The sequence below is a fragment of the Crocodylus siamensis genome, chromosome 10 (assembly GCF_052110815.1).
Source record: "Crocodylus siamensis isolate JL-2025a chromosome 10, ASM5211081v1, whole genome shotgun sequence".
NCBI classification, from domain to species: Eukaryota; Metazoa; Chordata; order Crocodylia; family Crocodylidae; genus Crocodylus; species Crocodylus siamensis.
Window position 1 is genome coordinate 31,157,422 of NC_143404.1, and position 17,989 is coordinate 31,175,410.

Here is a 17,989-nt window from a genome sequence, read left to right on the forward strand (position 1 = left end):
AAGTTGTATACCTACACACACACACACACACACACACACACACACACACACATATTAGGCACGTGAGAAACAGGACCTATTCAATTTGGCTTCAAATTTGGCCCGAATCAGGGACAGTGATTCAATTCGTTGATTCAGATCAGTGTCCCTGATTTGATTTGGCCAAATCTAGATCTGAAGGGGGATTCGGACATAGACACAGCTTTAAAAGCTTTTTCTACATACCTTGAGGTTGCAGGCATGGCTCGTGATTGCTATGATGGTGGGGTGGATGAAGTGTCCCACAGGAGCACGGGGGGGTCCCACATGCTCGGCAGCAAACCTGAAAGTGGACTGGAAGTACTTCTAGGTCTGCCAGGGAGTGCACCCCCACACACGCCCTTGGCTTGGTGATCGGCTTCTGCTACCCACAACATTGGGTCGCTGCCTTACCTTCCTCCCATGTCCCCACCCCAGTCTGCCCCTCCATTGTGTCCCTTACCTTTGCTCAATGCCAATAGGCTCCATCCCTGCAGCAACTTGGGACACAGAGCATGGTTCCAGCCCAATCCTGTTGCAGAGCCAGCACTGCTGCTATGGGGCTGGGCTGTACCATGTTCTCTGTGCTCCAGGCTGCAGTGAGGACACAGCCTGCCAGAGCTGGACAAAGGTAAGGAGGAGTCTGACACAGCAAGAAAGAGAGGAAGAAGTGGTGCAGGGGGGTAAGGGGCTGTAAGAGATGGGTGGCAGGGTATGCAGAGGCAGTGGTGGGGAGGGGAGAGGTAGGAGACAGCTGCAGCTCTGGCTCTGGTTCCAGCAGCCCCCACAGCCGCAGCAGTCTCCTGATTAAATGGGAAGAAAAATTCATCTTCTACTTAAGTAAATATGGTATATATATTATATTGTTTTGAATGCCTAACTATAATATAGGTAGCTTGTTACTAAAGAAAAATATGCAAAGCGGTATCTCTAACATGAAATAATTTTTTATAATTCCTATCTGTAGTGGTAATTATGTACACATAAGAAGAGTATTTTGTATTGAACAAGAATAATGTTTAGTGTTTCCCAAACTTCTTGTATTCCACTATAAGTCTGGGGGAAAGTAACTTTAAACAGGAATGCTGAGTAGTATTGAGAGCTTTCATTGTAATTCACACTTTAAAAGTAAATCAAAATGGGCCAACATTGGGGCGTGCCAAAGACAGTGTCCTGGTGTGAGGCTAATTCTCTCTTGATGACAACAACTCAGCTTAAATTTAAATGTAATGTAGAAATCGAATGTCATTGATTAACCCAATGGATTTGTCTCATGTATATTTCTAAACAGCTGCATGATTTTCGGTTAACAATAATGATGAACAAGGCAACGTTAAACCTCAAAAATCCTCCTGAGACTCATCAGTCATTTAACAAGCTGTAACTTACAGCAGTTCTCAAGATAAAATTCCACACTCTACAGTCTCTCGCAAGGGACATGAACAGCCTGTGGATTTGGGAAGAAAGGTCTTGCTTCTAAGTGTGTGAGATTTTCTATGGTGAGGTTATGAATTTGAGGAATCAGGAGTTTAGCTCTACTAACCCTCTCCTCACTATTGCCTGGCAGCCACTCCCGTTGAATTCAGTAATAAAACTCCTATTGACTCCTATTGACCTAAGAACTATAGCACGTGAAACACTTCCAAACTGTGCGGTCCTAGTTCCAATTATTTTAATGCTAGGTTTGCCCAGAATCAGCAAGCTGCCGTGTTCCTGGTGAAAGAAAAGAAATTCTCTTTCTTGTGGACTACAGAGTTCTGCTATCAGATAAAAACTACTGTCTTAAGCATCAGTTCTTAAAAGCACATGCTTCTGAACACTTTAAAGGGGATACTTTGTAGACATTTAGGTATCTGGAAGGGAGATGGAAGATTGTGTTACTATATTACATTACATTAGAGTCTATTGCACAGAAGCTTGGATTTTCAAGAGTTTAAATGAGTTATGGGTCCAGCTCAAGGAAATCCAATAGTATTTGACTACGAGCTTCCCTTAGGCCCTATTGAATATCTCAGAATTGCATACTTCTAAATTTCTGGTATCTTGAAAACTACAAACAGAATTTTACTATGGCTTTCCTAATGTGTGCATCTCAAAGCAGTAGGATAATATTTTCAATTTCCTAAAATTTGCTTTTGTGTATAACATTTTGTCCTTCTGAAATTTTAAGCCTATGGAAGATGGTGGATAATTTCAGACCCAGTCCCATCAGGAGGCTGAACAAAAGGGAGCTGCTCCTTTGGTAAGGCAGCAGAGGAGAACCTGGCCCTGGTGTTCTTTGAGCTGCCCCCTTTGTACATAAGTAAAGAATTTCAGACAACCATCATGAAGCAGAATTCATGCAGCAAAGATTACTCTTCCAAAGAGCACAGCTTGCATTGCTTCTGGGATGACTGTCAGATTGTATTTACTCTCTGCCCCTACTTTTGAACACTTAACAATTAAACTTGGAAAGAATGGATGAGATGGGGATAGAAAGTAGGAGAGAGGGAATGGAAAAGTTGAAAAGAGAGCAAATGATGGAGAGAAAGTGGTACAAAATGTGAAGGAAGGGATTAAAGAGCATGGAGAAAGAAGGAGAAAAAATGTAGGACGAACAGGTGTGTGGGGAGTGACTTGGGCTTGAAAAAGCTTTGTTCATAGGTGGAGATATACATTCATCCCACACATGGGGAAAATGTACCCTCCTTCAGTATTCCATCTGCTGGAGCATCGGCATGACTCTAAACCGTAACTATCACAGGAACCAGCTGAACATTTCTTATTGGAATTTCCACCAGGGAAGAACAATCATTTGATCATGATGTTCCGATAAGCACAAATGGAAGCAGTAGACAGCAACTTAAAGAAGTCACTGCAAAGCTGAACCCACCAGAGGATAGAGATGGATTGTGTTTGCTGTTCCTTAAGTGAAAGGAGATATGACCTCCCATTTCTTGTGGCACCAGCTGTCTTCTCTGTAGCTGTCTCATGAGATATTTCAGATGATTGGTGAAGGCTAAGTACCTCAACCTGCAAGTCAAGTTGCTACTGTTATCTCATCCCTAGAGTATTTTTCTCATATTGTGCATTTTGCCTGAGGGTAAAACTCAGTGATGTCACCATTTCCATTTGCACTTTATAAGTCATGCTCAGCAGTGCATCACCTGCTCTAAGACCTCTTTTTACTGAGTTATGTTTTCATAGCTTCAAAATTTATTGAATTATGCTCATGATGGTGATAATGAACATGAGACTTTTCAGAAGACTATTAATCATTACGCATTTGCACCACTTTTTAAAAGATGCGAAAAGGTTTGCTGCCAGCAAGTGAAAGCTGATGTGCCTTGATAGTTAATATACCACATGTTGAGTAACAGCTGTACTGTTTCCTCAAACTATGCTTTCTAGATCAAGAGACACCAATGAAACTAATGAGTATTGGGAAGGGTCTAAGGAAGCTTAGTTGCATTTTATTATTAGCATGTAACCTAGAATTTGAAATACATTATTTCAATGACATATCTTAAATTCTATGTATTGCCTTTGATGTAGCCTCAAGAGATATGAATGCTTTCTATGGCCTTGGAATACTCTAACATAGTGCCTCACAACTGATATGGTGTACATGGCTTTCTCAAAGGTGAATCGCGTCATCACATCAGTCCTTTAAGTGTTAACGATGTCTTCAGTGAACTGTTAGATATGTCACTTTCCAGGGAGCTGATTAATAAGCATGTTACTTCTTTTTCCTGTGTCTGTGCCAAAGGAGTGAATATAGTGTAGTGAGGTGCCCCATGTTTAATTTTCAGAGAAATTAAGGAACTTATGGTAATGGGACAGCAACTGAAATGAAATGTTATTGCAACTGAGCTGTTGTAATAAGAGGGTTTGTTACAGAAAATATCAACAAAAATACAGACAGTCTGTGGATTAGGAACTGGAAGTGAATAAAGGGGAAAAAAGAGATAAGAGAGGAGAAAAATGAAAGGAAGCTTGGTATTTTCAAGTAGCATGAGCCTGGAAAATTGTGGGGCAAGAGTTTGGGTTAACATTTAGTCATTTTGTCCACCTTACAGTATCAGTGTTTTGCTTCACTTTGGACTCAACACTTTACACTCTCCTATCCTGCATTTACACACAGTAAAATGTCCTCAGAGAAGTGAATATCAAATTTTTTCACCCTCCCTTTTCTTAACTTTAATCTGAAACCCTAGCTGCTGTTGAAAATTAGTCTTCATGGGTGGAGCTATGGATTTTGAAAAAAGCCAAGAATCTCCAGTGTTGTGAAACAGAAGAAGAGTGTGCCTGTAGACATGGAGGGAGACATAATTCCAGTGCTTTGGAGCAGACTTGATTAATTGAGTCTGCTGGAGCTTGCTAATTAGCATAGTTTCATAGTTTCTAGGGTTGGAAGGGACCTGAGCAGATCATCTAGTCCGACCCCCTGGCATGGCAGGAAAGAGTACTGGGGTCAAACGACCCCAGCAAGGTGTTCATCTAACCTCCTCTTAAAACCCCCCAGGGTAGGAGCCAGCACCACTTCACTTGGAAGTTGGTTCCAGACCCTAGCCGCCCTGACCGTGAAGTAGCGCCTCCTGATATCTAACCTAAGTAGGCTCCATGTCTCATGTATCAGTGTCCCCATGCTTCAAATGGCAGTGGGGGCACTTTAACTAAAGCTCTAATTAAAGGCCCCCAGCCCCTAGAGCACATGTAAAAATGCCCAGAGAGATGAGGAGCAGCTAGTATACAGAAAAAATACCCTAGGAAAAGTTACCTTGAGTAGTGGCACATCAAGACCATTAAAAAAAGAGAAACAATTCTGATACCTGTAGAACAAAGAACAATGCTCTATTAAGGCAGTTGACTCCATCAGTTGGCTACCCTGACTAGTAAAACAAATGCTGCTGCAGGAATCAATGTATAGTGCTTCTATTCCAGTCAAAAGCCAGCATCCTTGCTTAAGACACATGCCCTGAGTTGAGAGGGGTTAATTTTGGGGGAGAAAGTGCATATGGTATGTAAGAAAATATGGCAGTTCCTTAAACAATATCTAAGAGATATTGCCACTGAAATGCTATAAGCAGCCCTGATGTATACTGGGTGTTAGAGCTGTGCAAAGCTTCGGTAACCGATTCGATTTGGAGGAGATTTGGCCCAATTTGGGTACCAAATCCCTGTATCTGAATTGAATTGGGAGACCAGTTAAAAGCTCTGAATCAATTCAAAGCATCTGAATCGATTTGGAAAAGATTCAGCCACTTCAGAGATTCGGCCATAGACTAAATGGGCAGCTGACACAGTCTGTTGGGGTTGGGAGGGGGGGATTGGGGCTGGGACAAGCTGCCCAGCCAGGCTGGGGAGCGCATTACTCAGGGAGGTGGGTGGAGGGGTGTGGGATGCGGGCGTGGCAGTTCTGGGAATGGGGACTCTGCCCTGCTGCTGCTTGCCCAGCTGAGGCAGGAGGGGTGGGATGCAGGTATGCCTCACTCTGGGTAAAAGGAGGCAAGCCACAGCAGGGCATAGCCCCCACTCCCAGCACTCCCGTGCCTACATCCCACACCCCTCCAGCTGGCAAGCAATGCCAGGATAGAGCTCCCACTCCCAGCGCTGTTGTGGGTGCTGCAGCACTGGGAGCAGGGGCTATGCTCTGCTGCTGCCCAGAGTGAGCCACTCCTCCATCTCACCCCCCACACTGGGTGGGCTGGGTGAGGGATGTGGCTGGACAGGGAAGCGATGGGAGCTTCTCCCATGGCTCTCCCACTTTTAAAAAAAAAAGCCCTACACTCACCGGCTCTGACAGTGATGATCAGGGCTTCTGGGGGCTTGTGGCAGAGCCCCCCCATGCAGTGTGGGGCAGTGGGGGGCAACAAGGATAGCCCACCCACTTAGCACGCACGTGGCAGCTGTCACATCACATGGGTGCAGCTTGGCTCATCAGGGTGCTGCATGCTATTTGGGAGCTAGGGAAACTCCAGCAGTCAGTTGGGACCTGGCAGCATGTAGCTCCAGCTCCCAGACAGCATGCAGCTCCCTGCCAAATTGCACTGCACCCATGCCATGGAGCAACTGCAGCATGGGTGCCAGGCAGGTGGGGTGATCCCCACTACCCTGCACTGCCCCACACTGTATGAGCTCCTAGAGGCCCTGATCCCTGCTGCTGAAGCCGGTGAGTGCAGGACTTTTATTTTTTTTAAAGTGCCGGGAGGCTGGGCCTAGATGGGGGATGGTGCTGGGCAGGGCAGCCATAGGGGCTTCTCCCGCAACTCCCCCCACCTAAGGAGAGGCAGGCACAGCCAGAGGAGCCACAGGAGAACCTGCAGCTGCCAGGCTGTGCCTGCCCCTCCCTGGCCCATCTGAATCTTCAAATCTGCACCAAATCAGTGCCTAATCTCTGATTTGGCCATATCGAATGGGGACAGTGATTCAAATCACTGAATCAAATCACTGTCCTTTGAATCAGCCAAATCCAAATGAAATACTTCCCTAGTCGCACAGGCCTACTGGCTTCTTCTACCCATACCATTAATGCAATATAGACTTACAAGCCTTCCCCAAGAGTATGTCTATACATGCACCCTGTTGGCAGTAAATCTGCTCCTAACAGAAGCACCCTGGTATAGGGCTTCTTCTACCCTTCTCTGCCCCCTTGCAGCAGCTGGGGGGAGCTCCAGGCTCCCTTGGGGTGCTAGCTCAGGGGCTGGCAGGGGGGCACATGGAGTGGTCCCAATGCACACAGAGCCAGGAGAGCTCTGCTAGCTGCAGCAGCAGCTATCTTGTGACCCTGTGCACATCAAGAGGGGTCCTGATGTGCATGGGCAGGGAGATAGCTGCTGCCACAGCCAGCAGAACTCTCCTAGCCTCATGCACACCAGGACACACTGCTGCCAGTGAGCCCTGTGCCCAGCAAGCCTTCCCTTCCCAGTAGGGGGCTCACCAGGTGCTCTCCCACTCCTGGGGCAGCTGCCAGCAAGCCCCTGGCTGGGTGAGGAATCTCTGTCCAGTTGGAGGCATGCTAGTAGCTGCCCCAGGAGTGGGACAGGTCCCAGCCAGCCCCCAGCTATTCAGGGAAGTCACTGCCCAGCTGGGGGCTGTCTAGAAGCTGTCCCAGAAGTGGGACAGCTGCTGGTAAGCCCCCAGCTGAATGGGGAAGCAGACAGGTCCCCAGTCCCAGTGCTGCTTGGCTCCTGACTCTTGTCGGGAGCTACACAGCATCGGGTGGGGGCGGAGAACTGCTGACCTGTGCTGGTGTGGCTGCATCTACATGAGTGCTACCGTGCAGTAACTACTGCAACTCAATTTAGTACCTGTATTTATGGATACTAGCTAACTGCACAGCAGACTAGTTTACTGCATAGTAAATGCCACAGACATGTAGACGGTGATGCATTACTATGCAATAGGTTAGTCTACTGCACAGTAAAGCATCTTGTGTAGATGCGCCCACTGAAACTCAAATTCAGCCTTACTTAGTGCTTCAAGGAGTTTTACTGAGACTTTTATTCCAGACTCATTCTAACTAGAAATGTAGCCTTGGGCAGGTCAATAATGGTATTTTGAACTTCCAGGACTTTTCCCCCAAGGTCAGCTAAGTATTAATAGTCGCATTTTACAGTTGAAGGGGTACAGAAAGGCTAACAGTCTGATTATAGCTATCCTCAGAGAAGCCTTGCAGGCGAGACAAGAAGTAAATTCTCTTGCTTTCCCTGCATAGTTGTTCATAACTCAACTCAGGACTGTTAATGGTAGTGTGGTCTATTTCCAATCTAAGCAAGTGCAGAGCCTTGACTACTAGGGCTGTGTGAAACAGCACCATTTCATTTCAACTTCCATTTTGCCGTTTCAAAGGGACTGTGTTTCATTTCATCGTTTCATTTCATTTTGTTTCAAAGCACTGTTCCATTTCATTTTCTTGAAACTGTTTCACTGGTTCAACGCATTTCAATGTTTTAGTCATAGGCTATAATGGGGAATCATTAAAATCCCTAGAACTTTGTCATTTCTTGCCTGATTTGGATGAAAATTGCAGAGATGGTAGCCCCTTCTGAGAGCATGAATCCTGCTGTATTTCAAAGAGATAGATGCAGGGGTTTCTGGGAAACTGTGCCTCAAAATGTTCAAAGTAAAGATCGAGACACTTGCAGGCAGTGGCAGCCTTCTCTCATCTGGCACACAAATCTGGGGGCCCGCAACCCCAGGAGGGCTTCAGGGCTGTGCCAGACTCATCCCAGGGGTGCAGGCCCCTGGATCTGCACACCAGATGAGAGGAGGCTTCCGCTGCCGCCTGGGGCTGGTGCAGCCCTCACCCAGCGCCGGGAAGATTGCTGCTGCTGCAGGCCTTGGGCAGCAATGGCAGCCAGCTGTCATCCGACATGCAGATCCCACACCCCTGGGATCTTGATTAAGATTATTTCTGATAGCTGAGGATAAGAGAGGACTGCGAAAACCCAAAGGGACCTAACAGACCTTGATGAATGGACAGAAAGAAGGCAAATGGAATACATTCTTGGCAAATGGAAGATAATACATATTAAAGGAAAAATTTAAATTATTAATATATGGTTTTTAGATTAGCCAAATCACTCATGAAAAAGACTTGGATATCATTTTGGCCAGCTTAGTGAAAACCTCTGCTTTGGGCACAGCAAGAATAGAAAATGAAAAATTATGATGGATAAAAATGCATGGAAGATAATATTTTAATATTTTTAGTGTTAAATAAACTGAGGTTTTATGCTTACTAGTTATTTTGTGAATAATCTCATTACCTCCTCTCAAAAAAATACAGCTGGAACAGGGAGGCTTCAGCACTGGCTAATGAAAATGATTAGTGTGCTAACAAAATTTCCATATGAAGAAACTGAAATAATTTGCACTTTCAGTTTGGAACAGAAAGTAGTAAAGGGGGACATGTCTTTATATGAGATAATGAATTCTACACAAAACATGAATCAGATGCCCCTATTTATCTTGTGTTATAATTCAAGAATTAAGGAACACTCAATCAAGCTGATAACAGAAATTCTTTTTTCCACAGCTAATGATTACCCTGAGAAACCCATTGCCAAAAGATATAAAAAAAAAACATAAGCACCATTCTTTAGATTGTAAATCAATTGATAGTTCTTATAGGTAAGGATTTTTGTGGGTCTACCTTATATTGGAGCAAGTGCCTCATTACTTAATGGTTAGACATAAGGTATGACTACACCATGCCCCCAGTGCATCCAGGGAGAAATAGTCCTAGCTTTGCCTTCCTACCCGCTCCCACTGACATGCAGAAAACACAAAAAGGGAATTGTGAAGCTGTTCTGAGGATATCCCTCATTTTGCTGTCAAGTGCCCAAACACCGTGGTCTTAAAAGCACAATGTGGTGGATACCCCAGAAAGGACTCAGAACTAAGCAGACCATACCCATGATCCCTGATAGCAGTTCCTTTGTTCCCACAAAGTCCTTTTTTGTTATTTATCATTTTGATTGAGCTTTATATGTACATATTGAATGTTTGCAAAAGGTATACATGGCATGCACACAATGTAAACCTTTATTATAACTAATTGTAACATTCTGAATGTTTGCTGCCTACAAGAAGTATTGTATAGAAGGCACCAGCATGCAAAAGTTTGTCAAGAGATCTAGTATTTTGTGAGAAGGTTTCCTTTGCTTTGTCTTGTAGTTACAACTGTTAACAAATGTACAATTTTTTCTATTTGTTCATCAGGAAGTTTAAAACTCTTGTATATGATTAAAAATAACTTTATATTTTTGAATGGCATTCTATAGGAAGAATTGGCTGGTGGTTTAAACACAAGACTGGAACTTATTTTATATTCTGATCTCTGCTCTGCCATCATACTTATTTCCTTATTTAACTTATTTGGCTTTGGATAAATAGCTTACAAATCCTTTTGCTTATGTTAATTATTCAAAAATAAGGAAGCCTGACTGGCCTGCTTATTCAAGATTGTGAAATATTGACATTTTCTGCAACTCAAAGTGCCTGTAACATTGCAAAAAAAGACAGCGTTTACATAATATGCCAGAGAGCCCTAAAAATTTGAAATGCAACTTTCTCAAAGTTTGGAGGGTTTTTTCCCCCTGAGTAACAAATACAATCCATATTTGTAAGTGAGTTATACATTCCTGATCAATATTTTTGCAGCTTCTTGGAATTTGAGCTAACCTATTTCCATGCAACTTTTTTCTAAAGAACCTACCTGAGCATCACTTCATCTTGTTTAAATCCCACAATGAATGTATCTCATGAGTTTTTGACATTACAGTAAGAACTGAAGCCAACTGCTTGATCAAGTATACCTGGAGATGTGAATCTCACCTGACAATCAGCTGTGAATCCAATAAAAAGCGAACTCATCTTGGGATAACACTAAATTGTGCTGAGTCCCTCAGCACTGTGAAACCTTACTTTGGGGGTTTCAGGGCAGTGGTAAGCGTGTGAATCTTAAGCAGAATGACAGTGTGGAGAAATACAATCAAGGATGGTAGGAGGAACATGGAGCTAATGCACTGAAACAGATAGGGGTCTCAAATTTAGATTGTCCAGAGGATGAGCGCCCTCCAGATGGGTGGATCCAAGTGGGGTACAGTAGCAAGGGTGCACTCTCTTTCAGTCCACCACACCAGGAACAGCAGCCAGGGACTGTAAGTCCCCAAAGCATGTAATATTTCTCCCCTCTTTTCCCCTCCAAGCTCAGTACATTCCCTCCCCTGTCATTCCTAGCCACACTTTTAGCTGTGCGTGGCTACACACATGCGCACCTTAGAGAGAACCTTGCTGGTGGGTCACTCCTCCTTGCCTAGTTCAACCAATGTTCCTTGACAGCCCAGCAGCAGACTGGGGAAGGGAACCTGTGACTGCCACTGCCACTGCCACTGCCGAGGCAGTGGCTAGCCAGGCCTGGCTTTATGTGCAACCTGCTGTCACAGGACAGAAACAGCTCTGCAGCCCCCCACACTTGCTTACAGGTCATCTGTGGGCAGCAGCAGCAGCAGCAGGCAAGTGCGGGACTGAATGGGAGAGGAGGGGAAGTAACATGCAATAGAGTGTGGAAGGGAAGGGATAAGGGAGGAAAGATTTTTATCTGCTTGAAGGACTTAATTCTTTGCTGCTGCTCCTATGGGACAATCTACCTGCCCTCATGTCTGGGGGGTGAAGAGGAGCGGGAGGGCAGGGGGAGCCAGGGCAGCTACCCCCACAGCACATGTTGCTGATCTGGCACCTCCAGTTCCAAAATTCTGGATCCACCCATGACCCCAGATGAGCCAGACCTCTGGGGTTATGGGAGAAGAGGGGGAAATTATGTTCCTTCCTCCCTCCCCACCCCCAGCAGTGTTACCTGGAGGAAACTTTCTGAGGGAATCCAGGATTGGCAAACCCCAAAAATTCATAAACTCTGAATCAAGGCCCTAAAATCCATACCTTTTTTGGCCCTTTTGTCCTTGAAGAGGCTAGAATTTTCATTTATTTATTAATAGGAATAGTTATCTTTTCTGTGGAAAAAGTCTTGGTCAGTTTTGTTCAATACCTTTTTACTATAAATGTACCATATTAAAATGATTATTTTTTAAAATAGGTTTTATAGATCATGTACGTTTCAGTTCCACCAATGCATATGAGCTCTCATGACCACAGCACAGAACATATTGATTCAAGATCATGTTAGCTAAACCTAGTACAGTTCAAACTGGCACTATTCATAATCTTCTCTTCACTTTTCTGTTAAAGTTGGAAGATTAGTTCTGTGAATATGAGTGAGATGCATCTTTCCTTGTGCTAATGCAAGTCACTTATGTGAATAACTATAGTTGTGTGTAATCTAGTGCATCTGTGAGCAGGTAAACACATTCACATTCTTGACTGTTGTACCCAAACAACACTCAATTACCTGGTGGGAATGTGACAAGAGAAAAGGGAGTGCAAAGTCCACTAGACAGGTAATAAATCTACCCAACATCTTCCTCTCTTCCTCAAATAGAAAGTAACCTGCTATTTTAAAATGTGCTCCACTTGTAGCCAAATAAAGTATTATTTTTTTGTACAAAACCATACAGGACAAGATAAATGTTTTGATTCAGTAGAAATTCCTAGGTCTGTGTCTGAGACCTGCAAGTTTTAGTAACTTTAATTAAGAAGTTTAAAAAAAGCCAAGGTCATCTATTCAAGAAATAGCTTCATAACATGGGATATAATAACCAATAACACAAACCAGATATTGAACGCGTAATGGGACTGATGCTACCAATAGTGAATTAAACCCTTTAGTTTAAATATATTCTTAAATCAGATTGGGCCTCATTCTGTATTCACTGGAGGAAGACAAAGGGAGAGAGAGACTGAACAGTTATAGATCATTAATTTTCAGAAATCACAGTAGTTTCATGACCCATCTATATAGAGAAACAAGATCAAATTCAGTCAATATATTGTTCATAACTAATAGCTTGGGTAGCTTCAATACTTAACAGTACTTCACATTTCCAATCTGGCTTCTTTCTTAGAAACTTGAAGTGCTTTAAACATATTAATTACTTCAGAGTCCCAACTCAGTAAGGTGCCAGTAGTGACTATTTTTATCCCCTTGATACTAACGGAAAACTAATGCAGATAGTTACATGATCAAGAATAAAGTCATTATCAGAGCTGAAAGTAGGACCTAGAGCTCCAAATACACCTACTAATTCTTGAACTGCCTGCCTGTGTTTCCAGTAGAAAAAAAAAAGAAAGACCACCTCTTTTTCTTCTTCTCTGCAATTTAAGAAGGTGGGGGAAGAAAGTTAGAAGTTTTATTTGTGTCAATAAGTATAGTGATTAAAGATAAACCAGTTTTTGTTCTGTTTTCACTTGGATGTTTAATTGAAATGCCATTTTTACTTAAATCCAAGGTGAAGTTTTTTCCCCCATTTAACATGGGGTGAGGAGCCCCTTATCTTGAAATCGAGCATGAGAAAGTAGGACAGTAGATGGCTGCTATAGCTCTGGCACCAGCCCCAACCCAGGGTCAAGGTCAGAGCCACAGCTACTAGCTGCCCTCCCACTATCTTTGCTGCCCCCCGCAACTCCCCTACAGCGTTGGGCCCACTAGTCCCACACATACTCGGGCCCCAACCCCTTCTGCTTACCCTTACTCTGGGTCTGGCAGGCGCCATTCACATTCCAGCCTGGGGAATGGAGCATGTATTTGCTTCGGCCCCAGCCCCACCCCGTAGTGATGGTGGTAGCAGGTTTGAGCGGGCCCCAGAGCTGGCACTGCTCCTGTTGTTATGGGGCTGGGATGGGACAGAAGTAAACACATACGTAGGGGTGGAGCCTGCCAGAGCTGGAGCAAGTGTAAGTGAAGAGGAGGGGTGGGGGCCAGAGGCTGCAGGGGGGGAGGGAGAGAAGGGAGACTAGAGGTTGTTCATGGGGAAGAAGTGGTGGGGAGGGACAGTCATGAGAGAGGTTTGTGGTGGGGGGTTGACAGATGGCAAGGGGCAGGGGTCAAGCCCCTCTGTATATCCAGGGCCAGGTCCAAGTGGGGCACAGTGACACAAATATGTACCCCTCCCAGTTGACCATGCTTCAAAAACAGCAGATGTAGACTCTTTTCAAGCCTCCACAGCAAGCAAGAATCTGCCCTTCCCCTCCATGTTCAGCTGCACACTCCCTCCTACCTGCTGCTGCTGTCTCTGGCTGTCCCAGAGGTAGGGGCAGGAGGGGAGCTCCAGAGCTGCTCCTGCCCAGTCCCTTGGTGTTTCCTGCTGGCCTGGGATCCGGTGCAAGGGAAGGGAACCCAACTGCTGCCACTGGTGTCAATAGGTCACCCTGGCTCCACAGCCAGTCTAGCTGGAGCAGGGCAGGGGTGGCTCTGGAGCCCCTAGCCCCTGGTTCAACCAGGGACAGTGGTAATGGCCCAGGCACAATTTACTCACCCACCCTCCTACTGAATAAAAGGGGAGTGATACTGGCTTTTGGGGAAAAAAATTCTCAGAGAAACACTGCAATAATGAATTGTTATCCTGTGATATTAGGCCTGTAAACAAGATAAAGACAATTGCCCTCTTGAAGCCAGAGGTTGGGTCCCTGATATCTAGTTGTATTTTGCACCTAGGGTAAGTACATTGTGTACCCATCTGGTACTTTGGTCCATATACACATGGATGGATCTAGGATTTTTAAAAGTGGGGTCCAGATGGTGTGCTGTGTCATCACATATAACACAGCACATTTTTGTCATGTTAAAAAGAAACAGAAAACTTTACTAATATTGCAGGGCCTGGGCTATATTATTCAGTTTAAGATCAAAGGAAAAACAAATATAACTTCATTAGAACATGTATTCATTACATATTTTTTAAAAACACACTAGGCAACATGTTGTTTTATTAGTTCTGCAGTCATTAGAATGAAATGTATATTCATAAAATAAAATCTTCTTGAGCATCTTGGCAGTGCATCCAATGCTTCACTGGAAGTAAGTTGCACACCTGAGCTAACAGTTTTAGCTAGAGGTAAAAGGGGTCTGCAAGGCTGTGAAATACAAGCTTTTTGCCTAAGTGCAGCTAACAGACAGCAGAACTACATAAGAAAGAAAAGCATAGCTAAATTAGTGGAATATAACACCTTTAAAAAGTGGAGAGGGTTGTTAACTGAGGAATGAAGAGTTAATAAGGAATCAGGTAGATTGTAATAAGCCATAAATTCAGTTGATTCCCTCCCTCACTGCTGCCTAAATAGAAATGCTGCTGCCACTGCCCAACAGTTGGTTTTAAAGTTTGGCTGGACCAGGAATCAAAGGGGAGTTCACTAGTACCACTGTTATGCCTTGCCTTCACCTCTCCCCCACCCCCAGTTCCACATCAGAACATATTGATGCTAGCAACAGATTGACATGTGCTTTTGGTTTAATTGATAGTTATTCTGAAGAGACATATTTCTATGGTAATTTATGATGAGACTGGTATTAAACAAGCATTAAATATATTTAAATGTATTAAATATAATCCAAACTGTTCATGTGATACTTAGGATGCCCTAAGGCAACATTAAGAATGAAGGGAAGTGGGAGAGACAGGTAAGTTTTCTTTACATGTCCTCCCCCTGAAACTTTCTTTTTAGTTTGTGTGTGGTGCAGAGAAAGCATTTGCAAAATGCATCTGTGTTGACAGTGATACAAGGCAGACAGACAGGCACAAATGGAGAAATTCACTGTTGGTTACACAGAAAAAAATAATTACATGAGCTATCACTGAGGTTACCTCCGCAGTGTTAAATTGTTCGTGATCAGAGTAAACTCTTGGGAGAACTGCCCTGGAGAGGCAGAAACAAAAACCATAGATTAGTGTTAAATGCAGAAACTGTTTGCATGAAGGGGGAGAGAGAGAGAGAGAGAGAGGGAGGGAGAAAGGAGAAATAGAAATAGGGGGAGAGGGTGAGAAATGCACACATTCACAGGGAAAGGGAGGGAGAGAGGGAGGGAGAGAAAGAGAAAATGAGCAATACTTAGCTGAGCAGCAGGAAGGAAAGCTTGAAACAGATGAATTCCCAGCTTTAGATGTCTGCCAGTTGTTTTCCTAGCACGCCAGTGGTATCTGTGTGGTGCCTTAAAGGATGTGGAATGAAGGAGAGTCGGAGGGGCTTCAGACTTTGGGGATTGTGGTGGTGGTGTGCTCCTCTCTGAAACTTTTGCACTACCTTGGGCTAATTGATTTGTCAGATGGTAAGAGAACCTCCAAACTTTCTACCTTCTATTTACCTTTATTTAAGTCAATATACTAGCAGATAGGCTGAAGGAAGTAAAGCGTCATCTTTTCCATGCTCTGATTTCTCATCATCATCTTCATATTTAAGTGATATAGTGAGCAGTGCTAGAGTTATGCTCTGTGCTTTGTTTTGAAGGCTTTTTGTTAGCTTTTGGACTATTATCACAGCTGATGGGAATTGTAAGTTATGATTTTTGCCATTTGTGCTATTTTTCTTTTAGCTAATTATTAATTTTGTTTCACAGCATGAAATAAATCGGTCCCTACCTGGGAACAAAAAGTCTGTCTTGGGATAATAGAAGCACTGCTAATAATTAGATCAGTGGTTTCATATGATTCCCTAAAAACAATACTATTGTGACACTTGCAGTTTAAAGACCTGAAGAAAATAAATCTTTTGACTGTGTCTAACACAAAGGAAACTTTTCTGTAAGTATTTTTATTCTACATACTTCAGAGAAACCAGAGTAAACATAACAAATCAGCACATAGTTCTGATTTGAAGAATTATTCTGGGGCAGTTGGCCTCTCACCATCTTTTAAATTCAATAAAGATCTCTGTTTCCTTGGGAGTTTTTTTTCATTTCTTTTTTTGTATGTAATGGGAGTGAACACATTTTAATTAAGTCGACTTAGGTTATCAGTATTTTCTGCCCAAACAGTGACACTTGTCCACGTGTGAAGCTCACTAAGAAAATCAACTTCTGTATCAAGCACATCAATGTTTTAAAGAAAAAACTAAGAAACAAGTAGTCATTTTAAGATGTCTAGAAGTTCATTCCTGTGTAGATCATAAAGGTACCAAGTTCTGGTAACATAGGAACAGCATGAAATAAAATCAGTTGAAAGACAGCAGTTTCTTGACACAGAGGTTACATTTGAAATATGTTACATAAAACTGGCAAAAAGAATACTTAGGGAAAATAAAGGTAATACATTCATTAGTATTTTACTTAACTCCAAGTTTCATCATTTACTGAATTGTGTTGGGAACAAAGAAAAACAATTTTAAACTCATATGTGCAAACCTACTGCCCTATAATGCAACCACATAAGTAGAAAATCTTCATTAACAGTACAATATAAAAATTTGGCTTATAGAAAAAAATCAGAAAATTAGGGTCAAATATTTAATCTTTTATATTGATTACCTACATGAATGCTAATTTTTCCTATTAGAATGGATACATTTAGTTTATCATTATATAACCAAATTCTAATGACAACTCTAATGAATAAACATACCTACCAATAACTGTTCATTTAAAATCATATCAGCATGGATACCCATACCTAATAAAACACAATGCAAAAAATATACAATCAAATGCTGAGGCAGCTGCAACACTACTTCTTTAACTTTAAAGACATTTTTACCCATGCTCTACAGAGCTACTTACTGTTATTCCAACTTCCTTACAGATTGCCCAGAACAGCTTTCACAATGTTTCTCCAGCAAAGGCAAATAATGGAGAGATGCAAAAGTTATTTATTCAAAAGTAAAGTGATTTTTAAATAAGTAACAATGTTCTTTCTTCCTGAATATTGATACTTTAATGATCAAACAGTCATTGGTAAATTGTTCTCACAAAACAAAACCTAGATTCAGATTTTTAACCAACATGCAACAAGGGTCATTCAGCTCATTTGGGTGCTGAATAGAGCAGTGTAGTCTCACTTTGCAGTGATCATTTTAATGTTATAACACCCTGACAGTCTAATAAACCACCTCACAGTATATAAGGGCATTATGAACTAAACTAAATTCTTTGCAACTTTGATCAATTGCAACTGTTGTTTTTTTTCCTACAAAAAAAATCCAGGCCAAAAAAATGCATTAGACCATTATGGAATTGCATGACTCCTTTTGCTCCTTATTCCTGCTATAACGTATGTGTAAGGTGACTAAAGTTGCAGACTTCTAGCTCATAGAGATCTTTAAGGGTAGGGTTACACCTGTTCTTTGACCTGCTGGTGGCAACAATGGCAGAGGCATATGAATGTACATTGCAGCAAAAATATTTCTAATTTGTCTTTAAGTTCACTGTTCTTCTTTTACAGGATGTTAGTTAGCTCTTCCATGTGCTGCTTGCTTGTGTATAATGCTACAATCAGAAACTGCACTGTTTAAGCAAATTAGGGTAGCTCTCAATTATCTGAAATTGGTTGTGCTCTTAGTTACTTTTAGAATTAGCATTATACTATCTCCTGCAGGTAAAACATGCTTA

At 42.7% G+C, this 17,989-nt stretch overlaps 1 protein-coding gene across 5 annotated transcripts in view; it reads left to right on the forward strand.

Annotated features, from left to right (window-relative positions):
* Positions 1 to 17,989, forward strand: part of KCNIP1 (potassium voltage-gated channel interacting protein 1) — a 620,696-nt gene that overhangs the window by 481,373 nt on the left and 121,334 nt on the right. Inside the window, exon 1 of one of the 5 annotated variants that reach the window (XM_090065222.1) lies at positions 15,385 to 15,718. The exons of 3 other annotated variants lie outside the window; for them this stretch is intronic. In XM_090065222.1, coding sequence (XP_089921348.1) covers positions 15,610 to 15,718 — 109 coding nt within the window. In that variant the 5' untranslated portion in view covers positions 15,385 to 15,609. Of the gene's footprint in view, positions 1 to 15,384; positions 15,719 to 16,106; positions 16,191 to 17,989 lie in introns of those variants that run through there. One more of the 5 variants, XM_090065225.1, reaches the window with a different exon arrangement.